Here is a 19,820-nt window from a genome sequence, read left to right on the forward strand (position 1 = left end):
TAATGAATACATAAATCATTTAATTGACTTATTTATACATGGACAACATTTATAATGTGACTGGCTGGGAACAACCTCTAGTATAATCATTACAACATTTTTTAAAATATCTATTTATTGTCTGAATATGATATTTTAATATCTCTATCAAAAATGTTTAACACTCCTTTTATAATTGTTTACATTGTTAGGGAAACTATTTTGAGTGAGAATGAACAAAGCTTCTACACTCCAAACTACTAACTATTATAACAACAGACATTTTAAAAAACCACATAGGGCAGGTGACCCGGTTTTGGCCATTTTAAGAATTTTTTAGACTTTGAGGCTATATCATTTTACAGTTTTTGTTATCACGGACTTATTTCTTGTAAAAAGTGATTAAATATATTTAGATCTAGCCTAAGGATACATTTTTTTTCATAATGATTCAATGGAAAAATAATCCTGTAGAAATAAAAAGGAATGGGAATTTGTGCCATTTTTGGCCAGCTTTACCCCATTTCTGGCCACAGTCATGTGCCAGTTCTGGCCATCAAAATTCATTAAAAAAAAACAAAAACTACTCGACGGATTTTAACGAAACTTGGTACAATTATTTTTCATACTCCTGGGCAGGTTATAGTATACTTAGGAATTCCCACGGGAACAGGAATTAGCGGGAAAATCCTTTTGTATGAAAAATCTAAACCGCTTAAGTTAGACGCTTGAAATTTGGGATGTAGGTACCTTAGTAAACTTAAAGCTTAGTTACAACAGGATATTGCAAAATTCCCACGGGAACGGGAGTTAGCGGGAAAAAACATTTGTACGAAAAAATCTAAACCGCGTAAGATAGATGAAGGGGGTAAAACGGGATCCACGCGTACGAAGTCGTGGGCGGCCGCTAGTATGAAATATAATATCTCAGCTTGAATTGAAATTACAAATAAGGAGATCAACATTAACCTATATACCTAACCTTATAAGTTTATGCGGTTAGTACTGGAACAATTTTCTTTTCACAACACCGATTTTTTTAGTATTTGGTTTCGATGGAGGCATTATAATCGTAACTCTGAAAATGAATCGATTACTTATATCAAAATAGCTAAGTAATTAAATTGAAAAATCACGATAAAAACTAAATGGCCAAAAGTGGGGTTCTACGTGCACCACTTTTGGCCAGTCATGTGGCCAAAGATGGGAAAATTCATTCATTCTGGCTCCATTAGTGGCCACCTCTCATAAACCCACTTACTAAACAAATAGCGATAAAATATCATTAGTACCACATAGACAGTGTATTCTTTATTAAGGATTAACATAAACATTTAAAAAAATAAAAAGGATTTAGAAAATAATGATTGTTTACTCACCCGCTCGCCTTAGCCTTTTTGCTAAGACTTAAAACAATTAACGCTTCTCAAAAAGTAATGACTTGTTGGATTGAAGTGAAGCTTGACACATCAAAGCTGTTAACGCTATCAGTGTTGCTAATATTAGATATTTTTATTCCCGTAAACCATAGAGTAATATATTAGTCTTTGCCTTAGTTATAACGATTTGAAGTTCTAAATGGCCACAAAGGGGTCGGTGGCCACAACCGGGTCACTTGCCCTAGTATCTTGTTTGAAAATTGTTTAACTTGGGTGGATATTATTTAATGGAATGTTAAATATGTCATATTTCAAAACCCACCTTAGGATTACCACCCATTAGATTACTTATACAGCCAGAAAGAATGCGAGTCACATGTAAATAGAACAGTAACAGCTTTGCTTGTATCACATTAAGCAGATATAAATTAGAAAGAACAGACTTTTCAACATAAATATCTGACTGTGCAGCCTACTACTTGTATAAGTTTAAATAGTATTCCACAGTATACATTACAAATTGCAAATACATGTATCTAATATAATAACTGGCCATTGTTTAATGAGATTATAAATTCAAGCATTGAGATTCTCTACTGTACTTTATCACCATTCCTCGAAACGATCTCTTGTATACTTGGGTCTTTGACGGCGTCGTTGGCGTCGGGTTTTGCTTCTAATAAATCGTCTACAGAAGACGGTGGAGCGTCAGTAGCCTCGTTATGAGGATGTGTGCGTTCCCAATCCTTGAGGTAATTGACTACGGCAGTGTGGCCGAATGTTTCGGCCTCGTTTAGAGGGCGGCTGCCCCAGCGGTCGCGGGGGTCATGGGGCACCGCGCATTGGGCTAAGAGGAAGTCTACACACGCTAGGTGCCCTTCAGCCGCCGCTAAATGCAGAGCAGTGCGGCCGTCGTAGTCCGATAATGTCATGTCCATTCCAGATAAGTGGTGCCTGAAAACAAAAGAAAAACATTAGTTTATACTGTCAGGAATTCCAAGCAGAATTAAGCTTATGTAATTACATACGACTGCATCTCTTATGTAGAATATACCTACTATAATACTGATGGACAGTTACTAAGTAGGTACTAGTCTAGAAGGCATTCATGATCAGTGGCGGCGTAGCATGGGTTGGCACCCGGGGCGATCACCCCCCCGTCCCCCCCGTCATAAGTCCTATGGCACCCCCTGGTACCCCCCAGGATTTTGGGGTTACCTACTGATTCGAAGATTGAAATACAATCGTACCCCCCCCCCCCCCCCCCCCCCCCCGTATCATGACATAGACCGCAGATTTTGCCATGCAGATGTGCCAGTGAGTACTAATCTGCGCGTTTTGTGTCACCCCCTGATGCTTGGCACCCGGGGCGGACCGCCCCCACTGCCCCCCCCCTTACGCCGCTACTGTTCATGATAAAATGTAGAGCATAGACATGATTGATTGAGATAAGTACCTACGTGAAGAATACGATGACTGAAGCCAATGCTTACGGTATTCTAGTGTTTTGTAACTACCTATACATACATTTAACGCCTGATAAAATAGGGTAAAGCAATTCAATTGAATTTAAATGAAAGCACTTGAAAGTGTTACTTGTTTTTTATACATTATTCGGTCGATTTTTCCGGCACAGGGAGCAGAGCAGTTGCTTCTGACTCTGAAGGAGAGCTGACAAACAGCAACATTTTATGTAAAAACATGCTCACTTAACGTATAAGTAAACCAAATAAAGTTTTTCTTACCTTCTTAGAGCACTAAGGTCTCCACTTGCCGCTGAGAATAACAGATTCACAATACTGAGACCGGTGGTTTCAAACTTGTACCGTCTTGGATCCTTTTTATGACTCGCGTAGCGGATATTGTCGTATTTATGGAAATTGAATCGCTCTATTAGGGCCTGAAATAAAAAATACGGTTAATTTTGATGAAGAGTTCAGAAAAAAGAATTACCTATCTAATGAATGTAAAAATCAAGATAGTTACGTCACAGAACTGAAGACCCCTGCAGCTGTTTCCTAGAGGATCCAAAGGCGGAGACCAAGTGCAGATGCCCATTACATTGGGGACAACAATAAGCATAGCTCCCGAAACTCCAGATTTTGCAGGCAATCCCACTTTGAAGGCGAACTGTCCCGAGTAGTCGTACATTCCGCAGCTGTGCATCAGGGACAGAACGTTACGGACAGAGTCTGGACGCAAAACTTTCTCGTCCGTGATTGGGCATATTCCTCCGTTTGCGAGGGTCGCTGCCATTATCGACATTATATCACAGTTTGCCTCCATGGAACAACACTGAAAAAAGTAAAGGTATGGATGATTGTCGTTTTACCGAAGTCTTCCTAGCAGTAAAGTTTCAGCAATTAACAACAACCAACCTGGAAATAGAAATCCATGCATTCCCGAAGATTTGTCTTTTCCGGATAGCATTTATGCTCGCGCATGTAAAATCCCAGCGCATAGTTTCTGTCAGCTGCCTCTCTCTCGGACAGAAATACTGCATTATTGAAACCCAACACCTCATTTCCCGCAAGGCGACTAAAGAATGACATGACGTAGTCGAACTTTTCAGCGAGAGTCATTTCGGGCTTGTCCAAGGTTTTCAGTAATGAGCATAATAAAATTGCACCAGCGTTGATCATCGGGTTGTGCGGTTTCACTGTTGGCATAAAATGTAAACAATATAGCAGGCAGTGTTTGGCAAGGGATTTTGTTGATTCAAACAACAAGCGTCATTTACATCTTCAAAGAATTTTGTTTGTTTATGTTGTCATTTTATTTATAGACTAAAGTAGTTATTTAGTTATGTAGATCTAGTAATTAGTGTCTTAATTAAGTAGTTAGTATTATATTTTAGTATATTATCTTAATAGCATTAAAAGTAGTATGTAAGTATTACGCACTATTGTAGTCCAAGACGAGTTCATTGAAGTTCCGTCCGCTGGGCTCCGTGCCAACATATTTGTGCACCACATCAGGTCCCAGAGTTTCGAGCGCCATTGCGTAAGTCAGGGGCTTACTCGTGGACTGTAGTGTGAATGGGACAGTCACGTCACCTACGAACGCCGCAATAAATTAATAGCGTCACGCTAGTATCTACCTGATTATATGATTTTAACGAACTTTACAATACATACCAATAGAGAATCTTTGGCCGTCGATTGTGCAGACGCTGACTCCCCAACAGTCTGGGTTGGCCCGAGCCAGCTGCGGTATGTAACTGGCCACTTTTCCATCGGTGTTGCTCTTTGCAGCCCAGTACATCTCCTCAATATCCTTTATGAAGTCTTGGAAGTCAGGAATGACAAACTGACTGCGGAATGCCCTCGTAATCAAAACAATGTTGGGAGCAATCACTTCCTTAAATGTTTTTCTATCTAGCTTCAGCGTTTCTGGGGAGCCTCCTTCGAAATTTTGTTCTTTATGTACTTTGTATAGATTGTGCATTACTTCTTTCACGCGAGAATCGTTCTTTCTTATCCCGGTGGTTCTCAAGGCCTGTAATTTTTAAAAATGCTAATTAAAATATATGTTTATTCTGTAAAAAGGCAAAGACTGAATTTAAAATAACTCATCATGTCGTCATCGCACATAATTAACTGATATAACTATGCATTTTAATTTACGAAAAGTGTTGATATAAGACTCAGACATACTTAGCTATTTTATTATTATTTAACGACATGTTCAAAATGCTTTTATTTAAACACAGACATTATGCATGTTTGTCGGTTTTAACTTTGTCTCGCGGAAAGAAATTACCTTTTTAATCTCTGATGTACTGAATTAGGATATGCGCTTTATTCTGAATTTGGGTATTATAGAGACAAAATACAACTCAATCGTAGGTTGAAATAATAATGGGAAACGCGCGCAGATGAAGTCGCGGAGTTCACGTGCTCACGAGTTAGTTAATTAATAAGATAAGAATTAATTTTAGAAATGATTACTCACGGCCAAAAACTTTCCAACTGGCATAAGTCCCGTGTCTTCATTCTTGAACATATCAAATAGGACGTCGTCGGCATTTCTGTGAGAACCTTCGCGAACCCTGCGAATGAAGGAGACGGCTTTTAGTTTGATATCGTGGAGACAATATTATAGGGTACTAAGTTACTAACATGCAAACGTAACGGATGCTAATTGGCAAACCAATGGCTACCTATTACTTGTCATAGCTGCAAATATTGAAATATTACAATTGCAAACATGTTTTCCACCACGATCTAAAAATATGGCGTGAAGCAGTGACGTACTTAGTTCGCGGGTGTGTCTACCACGTAGATCACTATGATCACCTGACGTTTTATTTTTGTCGACGTCTAAAGCTAAGCAGCTGGTTTTTTCCTACTCAGCCGACACCCACTGACGTGGGCTAGAAATTTTGTTTTTTGAAGATTTATAATCGGAGGAAGAACATAACTAGTTTTAGCCTGTCACAAAATTATAAAAACCAAGTAATAAGGCATGTACGTAGTACATGTTCTGTAGCACTAAGATAGATGAATCTCTTGTAATCATCAGGCTAGTAGGAACAACTTGACTCAAACCCGCAATCACAGGTGGTTTTGTAAGTTCTACGTGTACTTACCACCAAGCTAGGTGGTCTTTCCATCTTCATTATAATCAATGCTAACTTTTAGCGAGGAAGTTGACAGTTATGACTGTTTACAATCCACGCGTCATAGGTATCTGCCTACCCAATAAATCATCAATGAACCTTATAAAAATATATGCCTAGCATCATAATAACAGAACTTATGCAACACCACATGTATTATTGATATACTACTCATAAAAACTTCATTATTCAGGTTAATCTTATCTTACAATATAATATCCATTTTGCCGACGTCATTAACTATTACTAATGAAAGCTTGCTTTGACTGATAATACCTACATATTTAACGGGCTTTGTGCTTTGCAATTTTACTGTCAATTAGTAAGAAAATTGCAAATAAATCTTAATAATTATGTAATACAGTTGCAGCCTTATTTATTTCATCATCTGAAATCATACCTTCTAAAGATTTACTTTTGACTCTACCTACTGCTGTCCATTCATTACAAAGATAAAATTGAAGCCATTCATCATACAACCGATATATCAATTTACCTATTATTACCACTGATATACTCATATAGGTAGGTAGAATCAGGAATAACATAAAAAAAGGTAAAAAACGAGCTCAAAAGTGGAAAGTACTCACTACAACAAAACTTAGATCAAGCACCAAAAAAGATCGTCAACTTATACATAAAACGGAATATTTACCACAAACTAAAGCTGGTGTAATCAAAAGAAGCCATTCAACCATCGGAACTCGGTTATTAAAGCCTTTCGATTAAATCGATATCAAAGAATGCAATAAAACGACGCGACGTTACGGTATTTCAGTCTTTGTTACCAGGTTCTTTCACTAAGCACTTCGTAGTAAGCTTATGGACTGAGATATACCAAGTATCAGGTAACGAATAGATTACCCAACAAGACTAGGCATTACTCGTATTCTAAGCAAAGCATATTATATCAAATCATACTTACTATCGCCCAGTCTTTAAGTTAATTTTTAATTACACACATAGTTTGCAAATATTTATTTATACAGTCGATTATTGTGCAAAGCAGCTTCAAAATATCTAATTAGTCTAATTACTCACATCAAAGTAGAAAATGACATTTACCCACCTACTAAATATCCGAGGTGTAAAATAAGCAAAAGTAATAACGAATTAGATAATTTAGAATCGGTATATAAAAACAGCAGTCTATTAACAACAGATAACAATTTAGAGATTTTTATACAAAATAATCATAGCCATGCAAAACACGTAAACCCTGGACTACTCGTATACTCACAAGACGGGATCAACGTTGTGCACGAACGAGTAAGGTCTGCATCATAAAACGTGAAAACATGCATAAGTAAGACATTTCGCTTCTAGAATCGTGACGTCAAAACATTTGTCTGATGCATAAGGAATAGACTGAAATTAGTAGAGTTGTCATAGGAACTGTAAAACATTATCTTCTGAAACAACAAAAATACTCCTATCTAGCAAAAACATCGTAGGACTTTAGCTGAAACTAATCATAGGCATAGACTTTCGAACTATGCCGAAACTACCAGTCCTTAGTGGATGATTCCTAGACAAATAATGCAGAATTATGTAAGTCGTAATCGTTAAGAGTAAGTATAACATGGTAATATCAAATATGGCAGGTTATGACTTTTGAATTTTTATTGGCGTTAAGATTACCGAACTCTACATTTTTAACTTCTTTCGACTAAACTTAAGATGTATTGCTACTTTCATTAGATTTTTATGTAAACGTGACAGACTGAGCACGTAAAAAGTTATACAAACATAGACGGTAAACTAAACATGCAAACAGCTCTAAGTAAATGTCAGGGGTGAATTGGACAAGTACCCGTCCGGCGCTTCGCCGGCTGACGCGAGAACAATATCATTCGCAGTTCAATATAGATCAATAGGAGTCGATGTGGGTCATTAACGTCAATTTATTTCTAATGGAAACCTGACGGCTTCGCTGCACTGAAATAGATCTGTTTTCAGTGATAAAATACAATTGTAGAGATGCAGCGTACCTACCTCATATCGATGGTTTGAACGGCGTAGAACGTCGGCGCCGAGTTCCGCCATTTCTGAAACAATAATGAAACATTTTAGCATGATTTATCAATGATATTGCCTAATCCCCAAGTAGGCAGGTACTTTTTCGAACCGTCTCCGGGCAACCGCTGTAGATTCCATGGCGACAAATAGCAAAGGACACTCACATGTTTATCGATTACATAGACGGGTCTCACTTGACTGTAATTTCGGACGCGAAGACACGGGGAAGGTTTTAGGGGCCTGGCGGCGGTAGCCAGTCGTCGGAGTTGTCGGCTGTTCATGGCCACGGCCAAACGCTGAACAGATGACGAGGGACTGAGCCGGAGTGGGTCAACCGGTCGCGCTGGCGTTCCACCGTGCTGGGCCAACGCGCAGGCGCCAACTGACTGCCAGTCAGGGCCCCGCCTACGCGCGACGCTCCTTTATCTACCACTGTTTACTTTCAGCGTTTACCTTTAATGTGACGAAAAGTTACGGGAAAACCATTTGACTTTTTAGTCACGTTATCAACACGATTTTAATTTATATACAACAGTTACCACTTAGCGAATCACGGCATATCCCGTAAATTGGGCAATTTAAAATATACGTCACGTCTGAAATGATACTTTCTGTGTACGCACAGACAAAACGGTTCGATTTCAGGTTACCTGAGAAGTGACTGATACTGTCTGATACGTAACAGTACCTAAACCCTAAACCACGAATCAATAGTCTGGCAGCTTTGATTTATAAACTTAATACTGAGTCTGAAGTATACTTATCATTTGATTCGTGTTTGCAAGGTCCTTATCAAATGAAGGGCTTATAATAATCAGACAGACATGATTTAGTGTCTTGATATTGCTATCTACATTTTGGGTACTAGTCATATAAATTGGAATAAAATTTAACTTTGCCCATTTAGTGTTAAGTAGGTAATTAAAAATTGTATTGTAACTGTATTACTTACTAAGCCATTTATTGTAGGTAGCTAGTTGTGCTACTTATAGTTACTCGTACTTAAAAATAATACAAAACTAAAAAGAATTGAAATAGATAAGTAATAGCTTTTAATAAATTTTTAATACAATTTAATTGTTTATTCTATAAGTACGAGTACACGTTAAGGTTTCACCTGCAAAACCAAGTATTCCTTATTAACTATAGCGATCTTAATTTTTATTTTATCAAACATTTTTGTACCATGCTCGAGTCCCCAAAAGACAGGATTACCTAGTAAGGGGACTACTAGTAAGTCATTTGAAATCCTCTTTGTAAAACTGATATAACTAAAGTGTACTTTACTTTCTACCCACTTTCCAGGAAATAATGGTAGCGTTTCAAAAAAATCAGAATCAGAATCATTGCTTATTATTGTGTAGGTAGTCAGATTTCGGGAGCGGGGTGGAAGCTTTTTAAAAAGGATTATATTTAATTAAACTAAGTGATCACGTCCTCGCCGAGTTGGAGGCGATTTAATAATGATTTAATATTGTGGCCGATCGCAGTCGTCCAGTACGGTGTTTACAATTTAGTTCTGCTGACACATCTCTTATGTGAATAACAATTCTACGAATGCTTACACTGTAGAGTGGAAAGTGATGACTTATCTTGTTTAGTCTAGAGCAGAGGGAGCTGACGGATGCATAACTCCTCCCTCCCTAAGTGAGAAATTATCGGAAGTTTCATTTTTATGAGTATTCCGATAATTTCGTTTACATAAAATTTTTACATGTTTGCGGAAGGCAATTAACACAATTAACATAAAAAGAATCAAAACTAATACAAATGTAAAGTATGTAAAATAAGAAGTGTCTGTTTCATTTTCACTAGCACTGATTGCTGCACTGTGTTTCAGGGCGTACGACATGTATTTGATTTTGTCCAAATTGATTCCATGCATATTGAGTGCGCGTGCACCGGATAGCGTTGCGTTTACAGGTAGCTCGGGTAGGTGAATCACCGGTACGTGTTCTACGATGTCTGATGAAATGTAGAGTCGATGGTGGATCTGCAGGCCATGGATTTCCAGGTCACAGGGCTCATCGATGGTGATGATGTACGTGCCGAAGACTGACTGCTTACTGACTTCGCTGTCGCAATGTTTGGTCAGCGTGCCTTTCAGTCTGCTGTACAGAATCCAGTTGTTCGCGTTGAGCTGCTGGAGTTTTACTTCTTCCAGCTGGATCTGGTGCTGCTTGCAGGAGGTAAGGTCCTTACTGAACCTCATCAGCTGTTCCACGCAGGTAGGCTCGTTATGTAGAGCCTGGTTGTCCGTAGAGCACAGGAAGCGATCGCCGGCGGCAAGCGGGCGACACGGTGTTACGATCGGTAAGTATTTCAAACCCTTCGCCAAAAGGTAAGGAAATTTGGGGAAAATGGAAAGCGTAACGTTTTGGGATTCTTGGAATATAGGAAGTGAGTATATCTTATAATAATTGTAAGTATAATTATCTATCAATGGTATTTCTAAAATAAATGTTATCTGATCCTGTTTCATATAAGATTTTACACAAATAGTTTCTTCTAAATTTAACAAATTACTTTCCGTAGGCTGGTAAACTAAATTGGCAGAGTTTGAAATTAACTTTAAATGATACAATAATTCTGTAGAGTTTACAATTGCTTGGTGTAAAATGGATACTCTACTTAATGCTAATGCTGTTTCTATTTCACTTAATCTTATAAATATTGTACGGAAACTACTTATGAATATGTTATACACTCCTAGTATGTATTTAGAAAAAGTCCAATCGTTTTGTGTGGACGTTATGTTTTGCAATAGGCTTTCAACTCGTTTCAAGCGTTCATCAATAATAATAGAGTTGTTATTTATTTGCTCTGAAATATTTATGAAACTGTCGAACATTTTTGAGACCAGGGTAATTTTCTTAGATATTATAACTTGATTATTACTCAATTGAGAAGTCAACTTATCATATTTAAGTGCATCATCGTGGTCAAGGTTTCCTGTTATTAACTTTATAAGAGATCCTAATGGATTAATAAGGCCTCGCTTATAGCGTTGCTGTGGTACTAATTGCTTGTATTTTTCTAATGTTATGTCGCGGATGAAATCAGTGTGATATTTATTATTGATAAATTCATGATAATATGGATTGTTATAATCGATTAAAGTGTCTAATTGCCTGTAACTATTGGTTAAACTAACAAGATCGGAGTAAATTCCTTTTAAGTTGATTACTTTAATAATTGTCCAAAAATCTGTTTGCAAAAATGCTTGTCCTTGTTTTACCGGTAGAATGCCTGGATTATCTTTAATCGGTTGCAGTTGAAGGGCCAGCGCCTGCGTCCCTATCATCAGCAGAAGGCACCACCTGCGGAGGGCGTTTTATGTTTTTAATAGGCACTTTGGTAGTCCTATCACCTACTTTAATTGGTAAGATGTTTCGCTTGGCTTTGCCTACAACCTTTGCTTTTACATAACGTGGTTTGTCTTTGCTTTTACGCTTATTTACGTCTTTTGCAAATATTATGTTTCCTTCGGAAAACTCTATATCTGTTTCACCACCTTTCTTTTCCCTAATGGTTTCCTTTTTGGCTGTCGTTTTCTGAGCTATGTATTTATATAAGTGCTTTGTACGTTTCGCATGATCTTGAACTAATTGCTGATAATATTGCTTTTCGAAATTGATTCTAAATGGACTGTCTGAATCTGTATGACCAAAAACTACCTCAAATGGTGTTAACTCAGTTACAGAGTGGATGGTGTGGTTATATGCCATTACTGAATATGTCATAACTGATGCGGCATCTGTACATCGTCTTTCGTATTTAGCCAATCTATAGATCTCTATAATTGTCGAGTGAAAGCGTTCGATAAGTCCCATAGAATTAGGGTTATTTGGGGTTCCGATGTGAAGTTCAACTTTATGTAAATTTAGAAATTCTTTCATGAGTTCGTTGTTAAATTCGGTTCCTGGATCTGAGCTTATACGTTTTGGAATTCCGTAGAATGAGAAATATTTCATAAGTGCTCTAGTAACGTCTGATGTTGATTTGCTAGGTATTTCTATTGCTTGTCCTAATTTGCTGAAGGCGTCAATTAGGGTTAAATATGTGATTCCTTCAATACTGAAGAGATCAATGAAAATTTCCTGAAATGGGGAATCTTGAGTTTTAGTTAATTGTAAAAATGGTTTTATGGGTTTCCTATCGTATTTCATTTTACGGCAGGCTTCGCAAGCGTTAATGATTGCGGAAACTGTTTGTTGCATGTTAGGCCAAAAATGATTTCTACGAATTCTAATCAATGTTTCCTTAATACCACGGTGGCATGTTTTTCCTTCATGGTATTGGATAACTATTGCTTTTTGTTCACCCTCGTCTTCTATGTAATTTACCCGTTCTGTACACTCGTAAAACTGAACTACATCTTTCTTAAAAAGTTTAATAATTACGTCTGTGAAAATTCGTCTAAGTTGATCTGATTCAAAATAAATGAAATACTTTGTTTTAGGTTTGATATATTCTTTTAAAAACTGTTTTACTAATTCTGCATTATTATCAGGTAAATGTACTTCAAGAACTTTTTGCTTGTCGCGCGAAAGGTTTTTGACTGAAAGTTCATTATCGAATCGTTCAAAGACTAATATTTGATTAGGTTTGTTATCGATTGCTTCGTTTAAGATTGGGATGCCTTGTGATTCGGTATCTTTTGCGGAATGAATAGTTTGTGAGTTATTTGATTGTTCATCGACACAGTCTGAATTATTTGACGATGGAATCGGATATTCTGAATCTAATTGTCTACTTCCTTCTGAGGATGTAGAGTCGGAAATTACTATTGTACTTCCTGATGATAATTTTTCTATTTTCTTTACTACTTTATCAACATGTTTTTGAATACGTTTTTCCTTTTTGCTAACATTTACTTTCATGGACTGATTATCTGAATCAAGAGCATTTACTTTTATGCGGGATAACGCGTCTGCGTTTGTGTTTTGTTTCCCGTTTTTGTACACGATATCGAAATCGTAATCCTGTAAGCGTAAACGCCATCGAGTTAATTTGCTGTTTGGATCCTTTAGCGAGTTAAGCCATGCCAAAGGTCTGTGATCTGTGTAAATGACAAATTTACGACCATAGAGATAAGGTCTGAAGTGTTTTACAGCCCATACAATAGCAAGTAATTCGCGTTCGATTGTACTGTATCGAGCTTCAGTATCACTAAGTGTGCGGCTAGCATACGCTATGGGTTTATCTTTGCCTACTTGTCCTTGTGAGAGTACTGCGCCCAATGCTACATTCGATGCGTCTGTTGTTAATATGAATTGCTTGTCATAGTCTGGGTATTGTAATAATGGGGCATGTGTAAGTAATTCCTTACATTTGTTAAATGCGTCTGTATATTCCTGATTTATTACGATTTTATTTCGTTTCTTTAAACATGACGTTAATGGTTTTGTAACTTTAGCAAAGTCTTTAATAAAGCGCCTGTAATATCCTACAAGTCCTAAAAAGCTCTTTATTTCTGTGGTCGTTTTCGGAATTGGGTAATTTAATACAGCGTCAATTTTATCATCATTAGGTTTAAGACCGTTTTTCGTGATGGTGTGTCCTAGGTAAAGCACTTCCTTACGAAGGAACTCGGATTTATCAAGTTGAATTTTAAGGTTAGTGGCTCTAAGTCTGTCGAAAATTGATTTTAGATGTTCCAGGTGTTGATCTAAGCTGCTGGAATACACAATTATGTCATCAAGGTAAACCATGCAATGGAGTCCTTGTAGACCTCTAAGTATATTATCCATAGTTCTTTGGAATGTTGCCGGAGCTGTTTTAAGTCCAAAGGGCATTCTGAGAAACTCATAATGACCGTTTTGTGTGCTAAAGGCAGTTTTTTGTCTGTCGGATTTTTCTACCTCAATCTGATGATATCCGCTAGCTAAATCAATCGTACTGAAGTAAACGCTTTTTCCTAATTTATCAAATAAGTCATTAATGTTTGGTAATGGGTATTTGTCGTCGATCGTTATGTCGTTCAAACGTCTGTAGTCGATAACCATTCTGTATTTTGTTTCACCAGATGCGTCCATTTTTTTTGGCACTAGGTGAACTGGTGCACTCCAAGGAGAGTGGGATTCCTGGATTACATTATCTTTTAACATTTTTTCTACTTGTTTAGTAATTTCAGCTTGCTGAGCTGGGGCCTGTCTATATGGCTTTACGTGGATTGGATCCTCATTTTTTGTCCTTATCTGATGTTTACTTTTGTTTGTGAATGTTAATGGAAGTTGATCGCAATAAAATATGTTTTTATATTTATGACAAAGGCTGTAAATTTTTTTCACGCTCTTCGTCGTTTGTGTGGTCTAATCGTAACTTTACCAAATTCTCTTCAAGCAAATTGTCAATTTCGATGTCATTCATGTTTTGTGTCGTGTTAACTTGAATGTCAGTCAATTCGAATTTATTAACTTTAAATGGGCAAGTGATTTTATAACTGATTGGTCTGTCTAAAGTGTTTTGAATAATCGTGGATGCGTATCCGTTGCGACAGTTAACGATTGCACTAGGCATTCTAACGCCGTCTGTAAATTCTCTGTAATTTAGAATAGCGTCACCTGAATATTGGTCAACAGGTAACTTTACGCGTTTTTCTGAACGTGGAGGTAAATTAATAACGTAGTTAAGGTTGTTATTAATTATCGGAATACATGCTGTTTTAGTCCTAAGGACCCTGTTTTTCAAATCAATTAATGCTTCTAATTGTTCTAACAAATCATTTCCAATAAGACCATCGTATCTTTTGTCTACATCATACAAATAAAATTTGTGGTGTTTGTCACTGTTAAATGTTGGTAAAAGGGGGATTTCCATAGTTTCATCGTGAATACTCGACGAATGTGTACTCACAACTTGGAATGGTTCGTTTTTTATGAATTTACTGAAATACTGATAGCCAATACGCGGACTGAAGAACGAACGCATGCTGCCAGTGTCGATCATCATGCGAGCATCCAGTTCCGGTAGGTAAATATATGGTAATGTTAATTCCGGATCGCAATTAATGTTTATCTGTTCGGTTCTTTGATGGAGGCTGTTTCGTGAAAATCCTGTTGGAATTCAGTTTCCTGGGTTTCCTCGGGAGTTTCCTCGAAATCAGGGTAATACTGTTCGCTGTACATGTTATTATATTCGTCTATAGGGTATTCACCATAATATTGATCGTAATAGGACTGTTCTGATTCATCGTAGTTCAGATAATTTAAGTTTGTTTCATTTACATTGTTTGGTTTTGTAGCCGTACGCATAAACACGTCGGTCAGCTGCATACGTGGCGGCTGGACTTGTTGGGCTTGCTGAGCACCGAACTGTGGCTTATAGCCGAATTGAGGCGGTTTGTAACCGAATTGCTGAGGAGGATGTCTATAGCCAAACTGTTGGGGCGGTCTATATCCGAACTGCTGTGGAGGCCTGTAGCCGAACTGCTGCGGCGGCCTGAAACCTGGTTGATGCGGAGGCTTGAAATAGCCGAATTGTTGTAAAGGTTTATTTCCATATTGCTGGAAGGGTTTGTAGCCTTGATTAGGCGGAAGGCCAAATTTAAATTGTGGAGGAATTATCGGTTTGAAAGCATTAGAGCTGACAAAATGAGGCTGATTGCCTGAAAATTTCTGTTGAGTTGGCGTAAACGAATTGTTAGGTTTGGGTTGCGAATGCATTTTGCTTCGCATGTTATATTGGTCCATAAAGTTTACTTCCTCGAGCACAATCGAGAGGGCGGCTTCCAAAGTGGACGGTGCCTTTAGTCTCACAATGCGCACAAGGTTTTCTGGTAAATTATAGAGAAACACGTTTAACGCGGTGTTGTTGTATATGGTGATTTTGGCGTGACGGATTGACTCGTCTGCTATGGTGTTTACTTTGGATATAAGCATTGACCTGGTTGATTGCACGCGGTTGCAAAAGTCTGTGTACGATTCATTCGATCTGATTTTTAGTGATTCTAATTCGATATTAATACATGCCTCACTACGCGGGTCTCCAAAATGTTGTGTCAGAATTTCCTTAAGTTCCGACCAGTTTGTTAAATTTTCTTGTTCTGATAACAGTGCTGCTGCATTTTCTGTAAGGCGGCTAGTGATAGCGTGGTACACGTATAAATCTTGCTCAACCCCACCTCTATATCTCGATATAACATACTCACATTTTTTAAGGAACAGATGTTTTTTGTCACCATTAAAAAATGGAATTAATCTGAGCATCTCGTTGGGTATTGGCGTGATTTGTACGGATTCGATTTGTGGTGAAGCCATTTTTACTGAATTTAAATTTATTAATTGATATGCGCCAGTCAGAATTTGTAACAGTACTTTACACAATATTCACAATCAAAATACACGTAGTGATTACCGTGTAAAACACACAATAAAATACACAATAAAATACACAGTAAAAATAAGAGTGGTTCTTAATTTAATTGTTCAATTTCGAGAGACAATTAACTTAACAACTTTAATAATTTTTACTTTACACAATAAACTTATTTAATTTAATTCAATATTCAATTTATTTACTTTATTTCACTTTATTTCACTTTATTTACTTTATTTACTTTATTTACTTTATTTACTTTATTTCAATTTATTTACTTTATTTCAATTTATTTTCTTTACTTTGTTTCAATATTTAATTCACTTAAATCTAAACGAAAAGTGTTAACGATAAAGTTTTATGACGAAAACACAAAATGCGATACCCTGGGAGAAGTTCTATCCCGGAGTAGCAATATTTCCCTACGATTTAAAAAGCATGAAAAATACACAGAGGATAAGGAGTGGAAGGATTGGCGAAAAGTTCTACTCACCAACCGACCGTTCTCTGCATACTCGTTCCACCCGTACTTCGATGACAAATTTATTTGGTTCGGCGGATTTATTAGTTTCCCGTAGTATCACGAATTTAAACGGCGGATTTTGACACCAATCGCGTAAACTTTAGGAAAACTTGCAGTAATAAATCCTACCGGCTGCGCCAGTCAGATTTCGGGAGCGGGGTGGAAGCTTTTTAAAAAGGATTATATTTAATTAAACTAAGTGATCACGTCCTCGCCGAGTTGGAGGCGATTTAATAATGATTTAATATTGTGGCCGATCGCAGTCGTCCAGTACGGTGTTTACAATTTAGTTCTGCTGACACATCTCTTATGTGAATAACAATTCTACGAATGCTTACACTGTAGAGTGGAAAGTGATGACTTATCTTGTTTGGTCTAGAGCAGAGGGAGCTGACGGATGCATAACTAGGTACTCGTAATGTCGCAGTGTTCAATTTAGGATTTTGCCATTTTCAATTCAATTCAATAGCTTCAGCAAGTGGCAGAGAGATATTTTATGATCGTAATGCACCTGTATTTTATCGTGGAATGTTCTAGAAAAGCTTTTTTATAATAGCACAAAACGTAAAATACCATAATTATATCTTACATAATTTTTAAACATAAATGGAAGAAAATATTTCAGCCAATTGATTCTCTCGGCCGGAAAAGAAAGTTGTTTACGAGTTTTGGATTAAGACACTTCTAGTGGAAAAGTCATTCTTAATATCCACTTTGACAAAACCTTGAATATTTTTCTGCTAATATTCTTCTGGTATGTTGCCAAAAGAACCTTATAGTTCTTGCGTACATACTTTCTATCGCTAATGTTTTAATTTGTTTCATAGAGTGTATTCAAAACTATCGCTAATTATTTATATCACAATCAAGGATGTGATTTCCTGACTGCGTTTCTTTACACATTTTAGGAATTCTGAGACAGTTGTGTGGGTTGTAAAGGTTCTTAGTACAGGGACGAATAAAGTTGGCAAAAACTTCAGTGATTTGAAATCACTTTCCTGTATTCCATTAAGTTAGTTTTTCCCATGAATGAATTAGATCATTAATTCATCATTAACTGTGTTAATTTCCTCTTTTCAGTCATCAATGTTAAATAAAACCAATCTTCGGAAAACCAGACTGAATTACAGGCGGCTTGTTTTGTTTTTAGGAAATAAAGTATTTCGTATTTTCCTTAGTTAAAGTTCAAATATGTAGACCCTTTAAAAGGGCACACATCTACACTAATATTATAAAGAGGTAAACTTTGTTTGTTTGTTTGGTTGTAATGAATAGGCTCAAAAACTAATGGACCGTTTTTAAAAAATTTTTCCCCATTCGAAAGCTACATTATCCACGAGTAACATAGGCTAAATTTTATTTTGGAAAAAATTGGGTTCCGTAAAATATGTAGATAATGTAGTCCACGCGCGCGAAGCCGCGGGCGGAAAGCCATTATTCTTATTGCTTGGAATATGTAGACCCTATTTTATGATACACCATGAAAATGAAAAAGTAAAATTGAAAACAGAGGAAAAATCTTGAATTTTCATACAGTTTATTCCACTCTGAAAGTAACCGTTTAGTTAACTTTAGTTACTAGTTTCATCCCTGGGTATGTTTAACGAAAGTTTAAAGGTTTATAAATATTAGGAATTCAATTAATTGATGATAACAACTCTTTTAAATTAAATGGGCCATTGTTAAATTTGTGCCAATTTTTTTTTCAAAAATTAAAGTTTTTTTTTTCAACTTTTTGCGATGTGTATCGAAAGTATAAACCAAAAGCATACTTTTGATGTATATGGACAACCTTAAAGCCCTCGGAAAAGAAACAAAATAGCCTACGTAAACACGGCTGTGACACTGCATGACACGGATGTGACAGTTTAACATTTTTACTGTAAATATTTATATTTATGTTGTCAAATTTATGTCATCATAGTTTAAATTGATTAGCAATAAAATACACTAAATTCGTTTCATCAACAAAGGTGTTATTTGGTAATAATATATACTTTTTTCTGAACATCTAAAAATTTAATAAAAATTGAGATCAAAATTACCGTCAGGTAGTTAATATATTATCTACTAAATAATAAAAAGAATCGACTCTTTATTATTGGCACTATCTGATCATGCTTCCGATATGCTACCTACATGATTTCGATATGATATGCTTAATAAATTAGTAAATCTTAAACACAGTAATTGAGTATCAAATGAGATTTCTGTAGGATTCACATAACAGTTGGTTTTGACAACTTAAACATGTTTCATAGTCACTTTACCACTAAAAATATGGTTAATAGCAATTACTTTTAAAACAACACCGACCCCATCTGCAGGGCCTTTACCGGGAGCTGTCTCAGTAAAATTTGATATTACTGCAGAAATGAGAAAATGCAGTCATTTTTCCTTCGTGGCATTTAGAAAATCATACTAGCGAAAAATCTGTATACTTACTAAAAGGCTACTCCTAAAAATTGCACAATACACAAAATAATTTAGCAGAACAACAAAAACTATTAAAATAAAAAATTAGAATGCCACAACCACGCCATGTAATGTCACGACCATGTACTTAAATAGTTTGCGGTGGTGACACATTTTTAATACCATGGCCGTGACAATTTGAAACGTGTCCGATATATCCAAAAAACTATCTGTGAATTAGCAGATCTTGTGCAATTATCTGAAACTATGCTGCATGAGGTACATAATTATGTTTTAAACAATAGCGTGACATTGATACCTACCTTTAAAAACCGTACACGGGATGGACGTGTTATGGTTGTCCCTTTTTTCAAATAAATAGGAAATAATTTTTTGCGGCTCTCTCACTACGTTCAGCCATTTGCAAATCTAATAAGATGACAATGTTACTGTTCTAAAAAACTTAGCAAGGGATGTCAATATCAAAGATAGTTTTTTACCGAGTTACGCATATTTAAAGTGGCGCACGTGGTTGTGACACAAAAACTGCTCACACAATGTATGG

At 36.7% G+C, this 19,820-nt stretch overlaps 1 protein-coding gene and 1 long non-coding RNA gene across 7 annotated transcripts in view; both read right to left on the reverse strand.

Moving 5' to 3' along the window:
• Positions 1-19,820, reverse strand: part of LOC135072363 (glutaminase liver isoform, mitochondrial) — a 21,271-nt gene continuing 1,451 nt past the window's right edge. Inside the window, exons 1-11 of one of the 6 annotated variants that reach the window (XM_063966287.1) lie at positions 8,538-8,800; positions 8,193-8,451; positions 7,975-8,027; positions 7,220-7,255; positions 5,313-5,409; positions 4,496-4,856; positions 4,262-4,414; positions 3,737-4,017; positions 3,345-3,653; positions 3,104-3,258; positions 1-2,312 (exon numbers count right to left, since the gene is read on the reverse strand). In XM_063966287.1, the coding sequence (XP_063822357.1) occupies positions 1,952-2,312; positions 3,104-3,258; positions 3,345-3,653; positions 3,737-4,017; positions 4,262-4,414; positions 4,496-4,856; positions 5,313-5,409; positions 7,220-7,255; positions 7,975-8,027; positions 8,193-8,279 (1,893 nt within the window). In that variant the 5' untranslated portion in view covers positions 8,280-8,451; positions 8,538-8,800 and the 3' untranslated portion in view covers positions 1-1,951. Of the gene's footprint in view, positions 2,313-3,103; positions 3,259-3,344; positions 3,654-3,736; positions 4,018-4,261; positions 4,415-4,495; positions 4,857-5,312; positions 5,410-7,219; positions 7,256-7,974; positions 8,028-8,162; positions 8,452-8,537; positions 8,801-19,820 lie in introns of those variants that run through there. The other 5 variants (XM_063966279.1, XM_063966295.1, XM_063966302.1 and 2 more) reach the window with 5 other exon arrangements.
• On the reverse strand, positions 9,429-16,949 carry LOC135072406 (uncharacterized). Its single transcript, XR_010257430.1, has 2 exons — positions 16,811-16,949; positions 9,429-11,318 (listed from the first exon to the last, which is right to left on the reverse strand). It is a non-coding gene; the product is annotated as an uncharacterized LOC135072406 (long non-coding RNA).

The sequence above is a fragment of the Ostrinia nubilalis genome, chromosome 1 (genome assembly GCF_963855985.1).
Source record: "Ostrinia nubilalis chromosome 1, ilOstNubi1.1, whole genome shotgun sequence".
Classification (NCBI taxonomy): domain Eukaryota; kingdom Metazoa; phylum Arthropoda; class Insecta; order Lepidoptera; family Crambidae; genus Ostrinia; species Ostrinia nubilalis.